The 17907-nt window shown below is 44.9% G+C and overlaps 1 protein-coding gene and 1 non-coding gene across 3 annotated transcripts in view; one reads left to right on the top strand and one right to left on the bottom strand.

The window, feature by feature from the left end:
- kcnj3a (potassium inwardly rectifying channel subfamily J member 3a) overlaps nt 1–16165 on the bottom strand; it is a 34714-nt gene extending 18549 nt beyond the window's left edge. For both annotated transcript variants that reach the window (XM_086145873.1, XM_086145872.1), the window contains exons 1-2: nt 15021–16165; nt 13895–14111 (exon numbers count right to left, since the gene is read on the bottom strand). In XM_086145873.1, coding sequence (XP_086001999.1) covers nt 13895–14111; nt 15021–15698 — 895 coding nt within the window. In that variant the 5' untranslated portion in view covers nt 15699–16165. The remainder of the gene's footprint in view (nt 1–13894; nt 14112–15020) is intronic.
- On the top strand, nt 308–389 carry trnas-aga (transfer RNA serine (anticodon AGA)). Its single transcript has one exon. It is a non-coding gene; the product is annotated as a tRNA-Ser (tRNA).
- Nucleotides 16166–17907: the final 1742 nt, after the last annotated feature.

Consider the following 17907-nt stretch of genomic DNA (forward strand, 5'->3'; position numbering starts at 1 on the left):
CTTAAGCCGGTGCGGCTCAATAGTCCGGAAATTACGGTACATATTTACCCTTTCTCACCGATGTCTTACACAACATTCGGACGCTCACTATCTGTATAAAATCACAAATAAAGCCGCCGTCCCCCACTGACACTGTCCTAAACCTTCAACTTCTGCACAAATTTTTTGCGCAACCAAACACAAGCGCCCTGATCTCACTTTTAATTTCCACTTATTTGATGCCTATGACGGTTTAGCACCTTCAACCAAAGCAAATTCCTAGTCGTTGCAAAATTACTGGGTGAATAAAGCGGTTCTTAACTTCCGTGTTGTCGTGGCCGAGTGGTTAAGGCGATGGACTAGAAATCCATTGGGGTTTCCCCGCGCAGGTTCGAATCCTGCCGACAACGTTATCTCAACTTTCTGCCGCGAGAAAGGAATCTCCTCTATGGGGATCAATAAATCGCTCGGAATCTGGCTTTTTTTCGGCGGGTGTTCTTCGGGTTCTACATGAACAAAAGTTGTCGGTGCACAAAAAGAGGATCGAGAGATCGCTCTTGATCTCGATTTTACGAAGCTACGGGTTTTGATCCGGCGGCTGCAGCTCTCACACGTGTGAGGTGAGGGAACTGCATTATGTGCAACTCGGATGCAAATCAGAAATACTCTTATTATTTTCACGGTTGAGAGAAGCTACACATCTAGCCGCAGCTACACACACCCACACACACACGGTCTGCTCGGTTAATGCACAGATTGTGTCACGGGGGGGGGATGGGGTACAATGAGGAACCCGAATGCAGACCGCGAGCCGGAGGGGGGAAATAAAAAATAAAAAATAAATAAATTAGAAAAAAAATATATTTGTCGTATAAAGAAGAACAGAGAAAGGCAGGACGGAGAAAAATGAATAAAGTCGAGGAAAAAAAAAAAAAAAAAAAAAAAAAAAGTCAAGGGCGAGAGCAGGAACACATCGACGATCAAAACCCTCGCTGATGCTTTGGCAGGGAACAGGGAGGAGAGCAGGTGAGAAGACGGGAGGAAGGAGGGCAGGTCCGAGGGCATCTGCCGGAACGCTTGGGATTGACAGGTCCGGGGAGTCGAAAGAAGCGACGCGGCCACGGAGGCGAGAGCAGAGGCTGCGTTCGGAGGCCGACGGCGGCTCCAGATAAGGGCCGAGGAGCAGATTGTTCCAGATTGCCTCCGGCTCGGGGATTTCAGCCTCTGCAGCGCCGAACAGAATCACCGCTGTTAATTGACCGGAATCAGTATATTTAGAAAGAATATATATAACTTGAGCATTGAGACGGTAACCAAAGTCTGCGCTCGCGTGAGAAACGACGTTTTCGGCGCAACGTAGCTCAGTCAAACCTTTTCAAACTAATTTTAGATCTTTCTATAAAAAGCTAATGACACTGCGTGACCTCTACACAATAACATACCGCTCCAAAAAATAAAGGGATCACTTAAACAACACCATGTAAATCCAAGTCAATCACACTTCTGTCCACTTAGGAAGCAACGCAGATTCATTTTGACTTGTTTTAAGGACATTTACTGGATTTCCATGAATCATTTTTGTGTGATTTTATTGTCAACACATGCAATTATTTCATAAGAATATTTCATTCATTCAAATCTGGGATCTAGTGTTCCCTCTTTTTTTTTTTAGACATTTATTTCCCTGAAATGGGAGGCATAAAATTCCCCTAAACCTACAAAATCAGCGCCACTTTTTCCAGACATCTTATGATATATTTGGAAATCTTGAACTCAAAGAGGAATCCAGGGCGTATACTTGAGAGGATAACAAACAATATGCCGTCGTCCGGGGTTACGCGCTAATCCCGTAAATTCAGTTTGCACGGTAGGTGTCAAATGAGAAGGCGTCAGAAAACCCCTCCTTTCTCCGCTTTTTAAATTCAAACAGAAATTTAGCCTTGAAATTTGCAAACCTTCCTGAATGGACTCTGACTGTCAACACTATTGGATAAAAAAAAAAAATTTTTTTTTTTTCCTCCCCATAAGCACGACTGCGGGATCCGATGAAAATGAAGGAATTCAATAAGGTCTGCGCTCGACCCTTCTCGTTTTCGGGAATCGGCAACGGTTTCCTTCACGGCTTTCGCGTCCATCGTGGAGGGGCGCTTGAATAATTAAGGGACAATCAGGATAAACTTACCGGACGCCCCCCGGCGGTTAAACCAACCACATTTCATTATTGTTGTCTAACGGCGGCCTCGTCACGACGCCGCAGACGTTATCCGAAATTGATGAGGTGAAATATTCAACGCAACCGCCTGGAAAAATGTCAGCGAAAAGCATGAAATATGTTTAAGCTATAAGCTATCACACATGGCTACACCGGTTGAGCTCAGCAGGGAGCGGCACAACACTCTCCTGAGTTCTCACCCTGAGCACATCAAATTTAATTGGAAACTCCCTCCTTCGCCGGATCCGCGTTTCCAACTCCCCCATTGAACCGACTTAAACCTCGCGACTCCGGGAAGGGTGTTACGCCGAAACCGTCATGACTTAAAAATGAATTATCTTCAGTCTCTCCAGAGGCCGTCCCGGATTTTCACCGAATGGGTCATATTTGGAATTGCGGAGGGCGGCGGCGGGGGTGGGGGGGGTGGGGGGGGACTCTTCGCCCGGGTCACGGGTGCGACGGAAACCTCCCCATTTACAATTCAATTAAAAATGAAACACGGATCGGGCCACGACACCGGCTGAACTGTTAATCGGGGTAATTCATTATGCGAGCTGAGGTAGAATTGTATGAAAGCAATTATCCTTAATTTTACCTTTAAATAAACACATTTATGTGTGTTTATTTGCAAAACAACAATAGCTTAATTGAAGCGACGGCGATATTATCCGCCGACTATTTGCACTACACAGGTCAGTTCATTATTGCAGCCGCAATACGGTACCTTGGTTTTAAGAGAGCCTTTAATACCTTCCTTATTAAGAAGTAGCAGATTTGATTAGAAAACTTTTAAAACTTAATGACATAACTGAGTGTGCGCGCATAAAGAAGACCTTCTTCTTTTCTCAGACGTTTAATAATCGAAGAGGACCAAACACAAACATACCATTAAAGGTGAGAAGATCGAGTGCAAACCCAGACGTTTAATTATTCCGAGTTTCCCCGTCTTCTCATATTTTTGATTCATGCGTTTATATGAATAAACATCGCCGATTTAATACGGCCTATACGCGACCGACTCTCGCCGCCCACAACCGTTAAAAAATGAACAGATAACTAATCCGTTTTTCATTCTGACACCGAATTGTGAGGAAGCTTTGAGGCGGGATGGGGGGGGGGGGGGGGGGGGGGGAAACAGGGGCCGAAAGAAATCTTTCAAAAACAAACGTGATCGCCGAGCAACAAACCGGGCATTTTTAATCCCGTTTATCAGAATTTGCTTTGGAAACATTCAAACCAAATCAAGAGACGCCCGTGTTGCACTCCATCATGCGTGATGAAGAGTATTTGTCACTTTGGAAATGATTAGTTCGGGGAAAATGAACCGAAACACTCGTGGAAAATAAAAACAAAAAAAACAAAAACAACATTCTAATGAATAGTGCGACGGCTCGGTTTATCTCGAGAAATGAAAAAATTTTTTAAAAAAAAAGGACATTTTACTTCCACACCCTGACAACCTTGGGGAAAAGTAAGAAAGTAAAACGTCTAAATATGAGTTATTCACAGCACATTATTAATTTTACCAGCGATCCAAATGCGACGCACAGTCAAGAGAATTTGCATCGAAGTCCCGCCACTTAGCAAGAAAACCGATGATCCCGTTTGTGTTCGTGAATAATCACTTTAAAAAAAAAACTTTTTTACGCGGCGGCAAACCAAAGCATTTAACAGCTTTATTTTACAAACTTTCCGACGTGCCACTCGCCGTAGCGTTCACGTGGCGTAGCTTGCCATGCCGATTTGGGAACGTCCAACTGGGAGAAGATAGGGGGGCGGTCACACATTGCAAGATAATTAAGCAGCCAGAATCACTACAATTCTGTCTGGACTCCAATTCCTTTATTTCACAAAAACACAACAAATAGGAAAGGAGTGATGTGATACTATGAATCAGAGGCGGAACTGTTTGGTTTTACATTGTCTGAGCATGTATGCATATTTAGGTCATTGAGAAGTAGCTTAAATACTGTTCCGCTGTATGAGATAATACAAGATTTGGGAGGGTCGGCGCATTCGGAACTGGGAAAAGAAAATACAGTATACCCTTGTTTTTGGCGCGGGTTACGTTCCAAAAAGAACCCGTGATAGGCAAAATCCGTGAAATAGAAACCTTTATTTTTTTTTACAATTATAATACAATTAAATACTCTATTATACATCGCTGCTGTCGTGCTTATGTTTTTTTCTTCCTTCTTTATGGAACGAACGGAAGATTCATTAATTCCGTAATGCCGACCTACAGCAGCATAGCTTTTACCTTCCCTTAGCATGTCCAGAAGTTTAACTTTATCTGCGATAGATAGCATCTTCCGCTGCCTTTTGGGCCCTTTTGTCGGTCCAGAGCGTTTTGTCAACATTATGGGTTTTAGAAAAACTGGAAATTGCGAGAGAATTTGCACGTACGTCATGTAAATTTGGCAAGCTGTTTCACGTACCTGTACATATGAAACTGCAACGTTATTGACGCACAGGTAGAGAAGAAGCGGAGTGAGTTTTTAGCCAATCAGAATGCAGAACACAACGCACGATGCAAATCCGTGAAGTAGCGAAACCGTGAAAAGTAAACCGCGTTATAGCGAGGGATCGCTGTATACCTTTCTGTTCGCCACTTGAACAATCTCTCCAAACAGACGAGGCAAAATCCATGAACGACGGTTCGGGGTTGTTCATTTCGCAAGAACATCAATGTAATGCAGGACTTCATTTCAAGCTATAAAATCTCCCCGTAACTCATGAAGGTACGTGACAAGACGCTGGCAAATATGGCTGCTGAAGCGCCACAGTTTGGCTTATTTTACACCAGGGGTCTCAGATTCGCGGCCCGAAGGCCAATTTGCGGCCCTCTGAACAGAATTTTGTGGCCCCCAGCCTGAAATGCATCTGGGGATTTTATACAGTGGGTTTAAAAAAAAAAAAAAAAAAAAAAAACGGGCAAAAATGAAAAAGTAATTTTTGCAATGTATTTTTTTTGCGTCAAAATTTGAAAACAAAATGATTTTTTTTGATGAAAAAACATCTAGTGACATTGTCAAAACAATCTTTTTTATTAATTTTAAGTGTGTAATCAATTCTTTTTTTAATACTGATTTTTAATATTAATTCGTCATGTAATTTTTTTTAGAGGAGCAGTTAATTACATATAAAGGTTTATATAATTTACCTGTTTACCTCCTTTACATAAAAACAAAGGAAACATTTGGACTTAGTGTTACTTCTAGGTAATGTTTTTACTGGTCTGACAAAGAAGTCTGACAATCCCTGTTTTACTCTTTGCGCTTGAACTTTAAAAAAAAAATATATCGTAAAATGCTATAATTAACACAGCACAATAACATAATTTTCAATTAAAACGTTCTTTTTTACATTTTTTTACTCCAATCGCACTCATTTTGAAAAAGCCTGTCGTTATTTAGAACCGCAGCTTCAAAAGCACGATACGAACAGAATCCGGTATCTTGTAAACCGTCCCGACCCGTCTCTGAGTTCCACAAAAACAGGAAATCTGGGTTGTTCGCACAGCGAGACGCCACGTGCGAAAAAAAACAAAGACGGTGAAAGCAAATAGATTTACAGACAAACAAATCAACCCGCAGATTTCCTCTGGACTCTCTTCGGATCTCACTGCTGTAGCTCATAACCAAGTGGTTCTTACTGCTAACCAGGTGTGGAATTTCGACAAATAACTATGTGATCTGAGGATGTAAATGAACGCTGGGCTTTTGGTGAATCCAAACCTTGTTATTGACAAAATCAGGGCTCAGATGTTTGTTATGTGAGCAAGAGAAAAAAAGAAAATCACGCACATCCGTAGCCCAGTTAGGAATGTGCGCCGGAACAAAAGACTAAATAAAGGTTTGAAAAAATCAGCACACCAAGGGTGCTCCGTAATTAAAGATACTTTATTTGACATAAAGAAAATTTATTATGGCATGAGCAAAAACAATTATTGCGGTGCCATTTTTAAAGGAAATGATCACGTGATTCGCTACTTTTTTTCTTGCGCCTCTTGCTAGATATATAATTTCATTTTAAAATTATCTTCAACTTGTTTTGAGAAAAGGCCTAAGATACGGATACTCTTAATATACATTTACCTCTCAAAGAGCCATTTAGAGCCGTTTCCCGAAAGTAAAGAAAACACACAACCCTTTTGAAATGTAAATTGAATAAACACAGCATATAATGTTATGTCTTTGCTTTTCTGACATGTAGAAACAAAAGATGTGTTTTTTTTTTTGTTGTTGTTTTTTTAATCAATGAAAAACTGCAAAGAAAACAAAATTACATTTCTGCAATTTCCTCAACATCTAGTTGAATCCTTCTTGTATTTATGACAAAAAAAAAAAAGAAAAAAAGCCAAACTTAAATTATCCACCGGCAGCAAACCGTGCCGTCGCTTCTTAGGAGAAAGAAAAATTTTTTAATACGTTTATTTAGATGTTCCATGATCGCCTTCATCTTCAAATTAAAAATAACATTTGAAAAATGATCAAACTAAAATAAAATATATTTTAATTAAATGCCCGTTATTTTCAAAAACCATCGGGAGCCGCAATGAAGCCGACCCATGAACGACACAGATAGACAACAAAAGAACGTCCCTATAGACAAGATCTAATATCAAAATCCGCATTTAAACCATGTGGGGTCAGTCTTCCCAGTGGGTATATATGAAAAAAAAAAATAAAGAAAAAAAATATTGTTCAAAAAATTTTGGTGAGCATTTGAAGATGAGCAGATTTTTGCTCAAAAAATCATGCTATAATAAATTTTCTTGATGTAAAATAAATGATCTTAAAATTGGAGCACTCTTGGTGAGCGTTTTTCTTTTTCAAACCTTTGTTATGTGAGCAAAGCAAATCCGCTTTGTGTCTGGTTTGGTCTAAAAAAAAAACAAAAAAACAAACCAATCAAGATTGCGTTGATGACTCGTATTTGTCGGATACTGTTTCTTCACCATATGATTAAAAAGGGGAACGGAATTAAAAGTCGTTGCAAAAAAAAAAAAAAAAAAAAGCCCTTTCATTTCAAGGCTGAATGAAGAAGGACTTCTCAGAATGAAATGGTTGGGACACATGCGGAGGAGGGAGGGTGAAGATGTGGGTAGAGGGATGCTGACAGGAGGTCTGGAGGAAGCTTTATGGATGCAGGGAAACACGACGTGAAGTTAGTTGGTTTGAGAGAAGGCGATGGAAGAGGGAAGGGTTAGATGGAGGCACGTGATTGGCTGCGGTGACGCCTGAAGGGAGGAGCAAATGGCGACCGCTTTTGCTGGGTTTTCTTTTTTCTTACTTCTGCACCATCTGATCAATACATGCACACACTGCCTCTGGATGGTGTTTATGCAACTCCAACGTTGAACGGCGTCGCCGCCGTTATTAGAACACTATTTATAGAGCGCATGCAGCGGCGCCTGAATCGGCGGACGAGTCGTAAATCAGCCTGAAAAGTTATTAATCTGTAATTATATCGGGATTTGTAACAAAATCCTGATTAACCTAATGTGAGCACATAGAGGGGAGGGCGGCAGAACAAAAGAGTAGAACTGAGCAGAGATGAGATGATGATCTTTTTGTCTACAAGGCAACTGTATTCATTATTACATATTAAATCATTATATATCGTTATTGATTTATTTATTCAGTCCTCAAATTGCTAATCTCGAGCGTTTTACGACCAGACAAGCTGCAGGCTTTCCTCGTAAATCACCGATCTATGAGATCCTAACTGGCCGAGAGTATCTCTTTTTTGTTTTTGGGAGTGGCGCTAAGCCCGAGAGATTTGTGGACAAGCGTTAGCATTTAAAGTTGATTCTGTAAGAGGCTCTTAACCAATGTTGTGAGCTAAGAACCGGGCTTCACGCTGTGCTTTTTCGCTCCTCGCTACAAACCTGGCAGCGGCTCTCTGAATCAGCTGACGCTGTCTGATTGCTGTCTCGGGCAGACCGGTGAGCAGTCCATTACAGCCTGCGTCGGATAAAAGCAAACACCACGGCTCATATTCGAGTCTGATCACTGTGACATTCTTAAGACGGTAGTTGGGGATTCGGTGACCGTGTCGATCCGATTAAAGGATAACGGGGGGTAACAATAAGTTTCCAAGCTGTATTTTCCATCTGAAAAACAGCGACTTAAATTGTATCATTTCATCAGCACGACCAGCAAACTCATATTTCATGAGGTATATCTGTGTGTCATCGGCATAACATGAGATATGACGCTGAAAAATGAATGAGAATTTCTATCGGTATATGAGTCGCCGAAGTAACCAAGGTCAGAGAATCTATGATTATAACTATATATAACTAAAAATTACCCCTTTTACTGCAAACACCCCATTGTTTCTGGAAAATGTGTGTTTTCTAGCCAAAGTGGTGCTCACTTGTATGTGTTCGGGTGTTTTAAATATGTTTCGATGGCCCAAGGCTCTAAATGTATCTGGATTTCGGTCCGTTTCCAGACTATAAACCGCAACTTAAACAATGATGCGGCTGATTTATGGATTTTGGGGGGCCAACGAGCTTTACGCCAACGAAACATTGGCTCTCGTCAAATCGGACCAGTGAAATACCGATACCAAAGAAGACAACTTTTTTTTAGTGCGCAGGAGGAAGACCTAGACGAAGATCAGCTGGAGGACAAAGCGAGAATAGAAAATGGCTGGATGGATGGATGGATGGATGGATGGATGGATTTTGCCTTGTGATGTTTATAATTAATGTTTTTTATCCGTCGTGTTACAGGCACTGTTTGGAAAAAAAACACATATTTGTGGATGTTACCGGTACGTATTTAATTGTTTCTGTGTAAATATTTCATGTTAGAACGTGGACACCTGCAGCTTTTCGACAAGTGCAGCCAATATATACATATATTTAGATGTTATATATGAATTATATTATACACTTATATTCAGGTGAGCTCAATAGTCCGGAAAATATGGTACATGCATATATACATAAATATATACCTAATTTTATTTTAGATAAATACCTATAATTTTTTTTTTTTTTTTTTTTTTAATTTTATTTTGTGCTAAAGTTATTTTGCTCAAATATGGTCCAATATGTCACCTCTACATCAGTCGCATTTTGATATGACACATTATGACAATATGAAACATTTAAATATTACCAATAGAGGTGGTTTGATGTTTCATTTTATAAATTCTAATTTATTTTTCTGCCCACATTTTCCTGTCTACATTACGTTCCTTAAATATAACCTCTGATCCAGGGGCTTCAAAAAGTCCCCCAGACAAAGACGTTCACATGCGCAAAAATCCAAATACAATCCATTTTAAATTGAACTACATGCATAACTGAAAGTCAAATATTCTTTTATCTTCACATTTACGATTACGCCTGAAATAAGCACCTCCATCAGACATGGCTCCCCTGTGTATCACTGCTGCTCCGCTCAACGCCTACACAAATATATTTGCAAATACCGGTTGTCAGGCTGACGGTGACCAACCCGTGAAGGCAAAACAGAGAACACAGAGTTCAAACATAAAATAGAATTCTCAGCAGGATCGTAACAGTCAAACTGGAAAAAAAAAACGTGCGATAAAAATGCGACGGCTCTTCACGCGCAAACAGATCTTTTATCTTCTAGCTTAATTAGACCTCCGCGCGGGGAAAAGCATTGTCACCCAAACGGGAAAAGCCGAGGAACGTACATCATTCGGTGATATTCGGGGATCTGAACCGGCACCGGTTCAGACACGACAACATCGGACAACATCCTCAAAAGCACGTGAAAAGACGGACGAAAAGCACGAGTGGCGTTTTAATGGGCGACGATATAAACAAACAGGAGCGTGTTGCATAGCAGCCCCGTCTCATAAGTGTGGTTATGTAAGCGTGCGCTATGTGGGGTGCCGCATCGCTTTCCCTTCCCGAGGAAACCCTTATAGGACCGGATGTGTACATTTAGCCCTTCGTTTTGTTTGTAAGGACAGTCTGAGCGTACGACGAGCGAAGGTCAATCATTGGTCGACTTATACTGATTTGTATTTCCATCCAAAAAATCACAAGTTGTAATTCGCTCAGCTCGGACCGAAAACCATCTATCATTAATCGAGTGCCTGCCAGACCCGCACTGCACAAATAAGGTAAAAAGTAGTGAAAGTCAGCCTTGCTTTATCGCACTGACATACAGATCGATAACGTAACAATGAAATAAAGTGTGTACACGCGCTACCCGACACGCGTTTACTCCCAACGCTGTGACACGGTGGTCGGCGAAATGCAGCTCGCCGCCATCGTGATATGGTTCATATCTGAACTGTCTGTTAAAATGTCAGGAGGTATTCCTGTCGGCGCCATTAACTGATCCGCAACTTGTTAATACAGGAGGATTCTTTTCCCCTTTTGAGAAAAAGACTATTTTTACGCTGTCCGTTAATAACGACGTAACGCAAAGCCAAACCCGTCCACCGGCAGCGCACCCAAAAATATCTTCTTACAGCCAGGAGAACCGACGCGGTACGGCAAAAGCAGCAACTGGCGTGACTCCAGAGGAAAATATGCTGCGCGCAGACCTACACGTCTCATTTGGAGAGTGCATCACGCCGAGGTGGTGATCGAAACACCTTGGGATCCGATTCAAAAGGAAGGAGGAACAGCTCCTGTCTTTTTCTACGTTCTAGTCGCCGTCAGAGTACAATGCAGAAACCCTACATGTTCTTTGCTTCTCGTGGGCAAGGACAATTTCACTCCGACGTATTTCCGTATGATCCAAAGGCACCGGAGGCCACTGTGTAAAAATGGGTATATTGTCACGGGAAGTCAAGTAGGGATTACGGAACGAGGCGACGGCTGCGCACTTTCAATCTACATGGGGGATTATTTTGACTTTTTGTTCCTGATTTTCTCGCACGGGAACGAAACACGGATCGGCCGAGTCGAGCGGATCCTCGGTAAACACCGAGGCTCGCTCATAAAAATTTCATCTTGATTCTTTATCTGCTGTACCACCTGTTCCGGGAGGCACTTTATGGTATCATAACACACCGAGGGTACATGCTTTTTCATATTTCAGACGAGACGCTGCTGGAGGTGTGGTCGGACCGCGGCGTCGTCAAGCGGGCGGTATCGTTTCATATCCAACGCCTCACGTTTGCCTGTTTCATTACTGAAAATGTGTTATGATTGCTATATCGTAGGAATAAAAACCTAAGTTTAGGTGCAGTGCTGCAATCCCGGGTACTCAAGGAGAGGTTACCATGGAAACAGAGTTACATTGGCCAGAAATGAAAGCGTCTAAGGATTTAGACTTTCACTGTACATCAATTTTTAACCATAGATTGTTTCTCCATCAGCCTTTCCGCCAACATCACGTCGTCACATCTGCGCCTCAACGCAGCAGCGTCAGCGGCGTAAACCAGTGAGCGCGGCCGTCCCGAAATTGTAGACAAAAGCTCTGTAATTGAGACAGAGGTTGGCGATTATTCCGAGCGAGGTCGCCGCGGCACGTGCCTCCGTGACAACCGTCGGAATATCAATTCGCAAAAGCGTCAGCGGAAATAACCTCGTGTCAGACTTCAAAACAATTACAACGTGTAAAACGGCGCCGCCCAAGTCGGAAGAAACGACTCTCGCGAACATGTTGACGGAGTCGGACCGTTTTGACACCGTGTCATTCTCAGTTTCGTTTAAGACAAATATACAGATGGCAACTGAGTAGAAAGGTTTTATGGCCGCAGCGGGCTGCTGGAACTGCCTCAGTGTGCCTTGGCATAGATTGCATCCTTCTGGGGGGGATAAATACTCTTTCAAAAGACATTCTCTCACTTAATGGTTTTGACGATGATGACGAAGTGCGCCGTCTCGCGCGCTGGCGTAGCATCCCCCCACTTGGGATGTGATGACCGTGAAAGCCGTAGCATAATTCATATCATTTTCTCCGACAGACGCGGCGACCCTTCCTGCCCCATGAGGCATCTGCATTTATTATCGTTCTGCACTCGCGTACTCATTTCTATTGTCCTCCAGTTTGCCAGTCATTTGTACAACCTCCGTGTGAACTTACCCAGTCTTATCAAAATAAGGATGCAAATGCTGCATATGTAATTGGCCACAAAAAAGCCTTTAACTAGAGGCCACTGGGATAGCTTAGGATAGGAATGGATGGGATGGGACGGGGTAGGATAAGACAGGATGGGATGAGATGGCATGGGATGGGAAAGATTAGGGTTCTATAGGATACGATAGGATACGATAGGATAGGATACGATAGGATATGATAGGATACGATAGGATACAATAGGATAGGATACGATAGGATACGATAGGATACGATAGAGTAAGATGGGATATGATGGGATAGGGAAGGATAAGGTAGGATAGGATGGATAGGATGGGGTGGGATAGGGCAAGATAGGATAGGATAGGATAGGATAGGATAGGATAGGATAGGATAGGATAGGATAGGATAGGATGGGGTGGGACAGGGCAGGATAGGATAGGATAGGATAGGATAGGATAGGATAGGATAGGATAGGATAGGATTGGGTGGGATAGGATTGGGTGGGATAGGGAAGGATAGGGAAGGATAGGATAGGATAAGATGGGGGGGGATGGGATAGAATAGGATGGGGTGGGATAGGGCAGGATAGGATAGGATAGGATAGGATAGGACGGGCTAGGTGGGATAGGTGGGACTCAGATAGGAAATGATGGGATAGAATTGGATGGGATAGGATCACACCAGCTCCAGCACCCGAGACATCTTTGCTCCGATCTTCTAATATACACCTCGCGCGGTCATGATGCCTTTGCTGTCCACGGACCGGCTTAAGATATAAATGCATTCCAAAGTAGCCCGGGCCACCGCTGACGTTCCCCTCTGCCACACTAAGTGTCTTTGGGACCGCATATACAGATTCCTGAGGTGAAATCATTATCAGCCACTCGCTGCCGGGGCTGGTAATGTGACCGCAATAAATTACGATCAAACCTCTCTATCAGGAGTTGAATGTCTTTACTAATTGCCATTTATGGTGTCAGCCCACAGGCCTCCCTGTCACATCTCCACATGATATTTTCTCTGTGCCTATTACAAGTGCACTAAAGGAGCTCTCTCCACACTATATCAGCTGTGTCAAATAAACTAGAGAATTCAAAATGACCGCAGTAGAGAGTTTTACTCGGGGCATTACTCATCTTGTGGAAATGGAATTCCCTAATTCCAAAGGGACTTTAGAAAGCAAATTATTATCCCCTCTGAGAAAAGCAGCCACGAGGCACGTTGTGCACGGGGCCGGGCGACGGAGGAAAGAAGAGGTATGCGGCCGATTTCTGCTCAGTCGGGAAATTTTGAAAATGTTCGGGGACTCGGGGCTCAGCGAAGCCCCCGGGGCATTTAAAAATGATATCACTTTATACATAACGTACGAAAATCGATCCTTTCCGATTATAACCTATTCTGTTTGCCACAGCCGAAAAAAAAAAAAATCAATGGAAAGCAATCAAAAGGTCAATAATGAGCCCATTTGGATGTCACCCATTAACAATATGGAAGAAATCGATATTATTCATAAGTCACGGAGATAACCTCGGAATTAAACACATGACATACTCCGACTTGGACGCATTTCCAGTTGGCGGAGCCATGGCGACAGTAAACCGAGAGGCTTTTTTGTCGCTTTTCTTTTCACCAAAGAGGACAAATATAACGTACGAGAAGGGTCACTCACCTGTGGTCTCTACTATTCCTTCTAATATCACCACGATTTCAAATTGCTCTGTTTGCATGGACCTCTGGGAGAGGTCATAGAAGGGGCTTTTGGTGTCAATCACATGGCAGATCGTGAGCGGCGAGACGAGAAAGAGCTGGTCGGCGCCCGTGCTGAAACCCACATCCAGCTCCAACTGATCCAGCGGAAGAAACTCGCCTTCGGGCGTCTGTCGGGACTTGGAGAGCGTACAGAGAGAGACAGGGACGGGGGTGTTTAGTGGGGTCGGAAGGGGGTAAGACGGACTCACGTGATGTCTGCGATCGGCGCGACCCGTCGTCAGGCCGTCAATCAAAAACTACAAAGTACGCCGACCATCTGGTGGCGCGGAGTCGAGCGTAGCGCCTCCTACTCCGGTCCGACGACGGAGTTGAAACTCCGTCGGACGCGGGTCGGATCCGGGCCTAGCGTGTAACGGTCGGGGCTTTTCACACGGGAGAAGGTTTAGGCCGAGGAGGGAGGTCAGCAGAGCGCGCTCACGTTTAATATCGCTGAATTAGAGTGGTTACTTTGAGCGTCCCTCACGTTCGTCTTTCTCGATTAGCCTGTCGGTTCAAAAGTCAAGAAACAGTGCGTTTTTTTTTTTTTTTGTTTGTTTTTTTTCACGGACTTCCTGCGAATTCTCAGAGGGCCGAGGAAACGTCCACGAAAACTAGACTCTGCCGACATTTCTCAAAGTCGGAAATGGATCGATCGAGCCCGAAATCTAAATCGAACTCTAAAAATGACGTTGGCGTCGGGTTGCGAGGATCCCCTCGTAAACTTTCGCCGTATTTATTTCCTCTGTCTGTGTTACACAACGTATTTGTGTGTGTGTGTCGCCCCCCCCTCCCCTCTTCCCCCGCCCCCATCCTCGGCGTCGCAGAAGCAGATGGCCTTCGCGTCGCGTCGGTTCCTTCCACCGCCTTTATCATCGCATCCGTCGCATCCCTCCGCTATTTGGACGACCGGGAGGGAGACTTCTTTTCTGTTAATTTATTTTTCATTCCCCCTCCCCCCCTCCCCCACTCGCCCAAAACAAAAATGACAAAAAGGCCGTGAGAAGAAATGCATCTGGAGGAAAGAAAGTAGCGCCGCGGGCTCTTACTTTGAGCAGTTTGCAGCGGATCTGTGCAGAGACCATATGGCTGTTGCGCAGGTTGCCCACCCTGAACATGAGAGTTAGTTTCCCGTCGCGCATGGATATGGCGGCGTGCTCGCTGAACATCAGCGTCTCGGCGCGCTTCTTGGGCTGGGACATCTTGATGAACATGCAGCCGATCAGGAAGGCGTCCACGATGGAGCCCAGGATCGACTGGAAGAGGAAGAGGATGATGCCCTCGGGGCATTTGTCAGTGATGTATCTGTAGCCGTAGCCGATGGTGGCTTCGGTCTCGATGAAGAAGAGGAAGGCCGAGGGAAAGTTGTACACGTTGGCCACGCACGGCGTGTACTTGTCGTTGTGGGCCTTGTTGAGGTCTCCGCGGATGTAGGCGATGAACCACCACATGGAGGCCATGAAGAGCCACGCCACCGTGTAGGTGAGGATGAAAATAAACAGATTCCAGCGCCATTTCAAGTCCACCAGCGTGGTGAACAAGTCGGAGAGGTACCTGCTGGTCTCGCCGCCCAGGTTCCCATGCTGGACGTTGCATCGTCCGTTCTTGTCCACGAAGCGTTGCCTCTTCCGCTTCTTCTCCGCGGGGGGCTGCTTGAATCCGGACCCGCTGGAGGAGGTGGTCACTACCTGGTAATCGTCCCCAAATTTCTTTCGGAGTGCAGACATACTACGATGGCAGCGGTGGGGTGGCAGCGGGTCGCCGCGGTGCTCAGTGTCCGCGCGGAGCGTCGCCTGTTCCGGGGAGGAGGCGAGGAGAAGTGCGCCGTCTTTCGCTCTGGCACCGTCCTCTCTCGCCGCACGCAAGATCTCCGGCCATGAAATGTCAATAACGCGTGGACGGGAGGACGCCAGCCATATGAGGAGGAAAGGGGGGGTGGGTGGGGGGGAATTAAAAATAAGCAGGACTGGGGATCCGACGCGCCAGGCGCAGTCCGGGTCTGCAGGGTGTCAGTCGCTGCGACGCGGATTACTCATCTCCCCACACCACCGCCACCACCAACCCCTCTGCCGGAGCCGGAACCGGAACCGGTGCCGCTGTGTCGACCCGTTTCCCCCCCACCCCACCCCCACCCCCACCCCCAAATTGAAGTTTCGGTGCAAAGCAAAAAAAAAAAAAAAAAAAAAAAAAAGTTTTAAAGCCGTCGGTGCTCCGCAGAAGGAGAGCGCCGCTGCGTAATTCGGCGCCGGGAACGGTTCCCGGGGTGAAGGCGTCTCTTTGCGCACTGGCGGCGGTGCAGGAGGCGGAGGCGGGGGAGGGGGTGGAGCGGGCGGTGCAGGCGGTGGGTCCCGGTGTCAGTGCCGCCTCTGCCGGCTGCAGACATGGGAGAAGGATCGCATCCGGGCGGATGGAGGAGCGCGGTGTCTGTCCCGGTGGCGACCGCTCGGTTTGCGCGCATCGACGCAATTCGCCGGGGCGCCTTCTTCTCCTCCTCCTCCTCCTCCTCCTTCTTCCTCTCCTTCTGCTTCTTCTTCTTCTCCGCCCCTCTGGTGATCACACCAACCTCGGCCGGATCACCATGGTGTCCGCGGTGAAGATCCACCAGATGCTCCTCTGGCTCCTCGTCCGTCGTCTCTCTCTTTCTCCCTCCCTCTCTCTCGCTTTCCCTCTCTCTCTCTCTCTCTCTCTCTCTCTCTCTTTCTCGCTTTCCCTCTCCCTCTCTCTCTCTCTCTCGGTTTTCTGTATTATTCTTATTTTGGGAATGATCACTCTGACTTCCCTGTACAAATACTATCCTGTTTTCCTCATTATATGGAAATAATTTGGATTTATTGTCATGCAAACGCTCTCTCTCTCTCCCTCTCTCTACCCATCTATCTATCTATCTATCTATCTATCTATCTATCTATCTATCTGTCTATCTATCTATCTATCTATCTATCTATCTATCTCTCTCCCGTTCCTCTGCTGGCACAAAGACAATGTGGAGGAGGAGGAGAAGGAGGAGGGTTGACAAGTGATCAGACGTGTGAAATCCAAGACCCTCAAAGATCCCCGTGTTACTGCGCGCACACACACTTCTTAAGTAATAAACACTGTTGGGGGTGTGTGTGTGTGTGGGGGGGGGTGACACTGGAATAACCATATTTATATCATCGTGTTAAAGCTGTGTTTTCGGTTCAATTTTCCTTCCGCTTTCCACAGAGAGCAGATCTCAGATGATCTACAGAAAACCCAAAGTTCCCCCATGAGCAATTTTTTTTTTTTTTTTTTGCAGAAGCAGCCAGCGATGAAAAGCTTGGTTAGATTCCGGCTAAATTCGGGCGGCCTTCTGCCTCGACCGGGTAGAACGCAAGAGATAGAACGTGAAGTGATCTTTCATTCGCCTGGCAGGAACACGGCAGTCGTTAAAACTGTCCGAGTTAAAATTCTAACTGAAAGGGACGGAGGATTTGTGACGTGAGAAGCTGCTTGTCTTTCATGAGGTCGATCCAAGCATGAAGGAGTCACGTTGGACCTTGAACCGCAAACGGCAATTAAAAATGCTCATCTTTACGCGCGTTAATCAAATAGTTCTTCGTTTAAGCGTTGTATATCACATTTTCTGCAAAATCCCAGTCAGACACACATAATAGTATTTATTAAAGTACTTCTTTATGCATACGTACATCGCTGGAGGGGGCCTTTTAAAATGCCATCCACCGCGCTCCCTAATTATATATTCCACAATATGCAAATGTGCTTAATTTCACAAGTTTAGCTGCTGGACACGATGAGTCTCCTCTTGAACAGCGCCGGTTTCACATTTCAATTTTTAATTCATTTTTTCCACCCGGAGCCGCATATTCGTCCGGGATATTCCGATGGACCGGCGATGTCATAAATACAGTCCGTGCGGCCGCTTCTCTGATCAATACTGATGTCGGCAAATGTGGA

The sequence above is a fragment of the Fistularia commersonii genome, chromosome 4, assembly GCF_037954325.1.
Source record: "Fistularia commersonii isolate RoL2024-O1a breed Wild chromosome 4, RoL_Fcom_v1.0, whole genome shotgun sequence".
Lineage (NCBI taxonomy): Eukaryota > Metazoa > Chordata > Actinopteri > Syngnathiformes > Fistulariidae > Fistularia > Fistularia commersonii.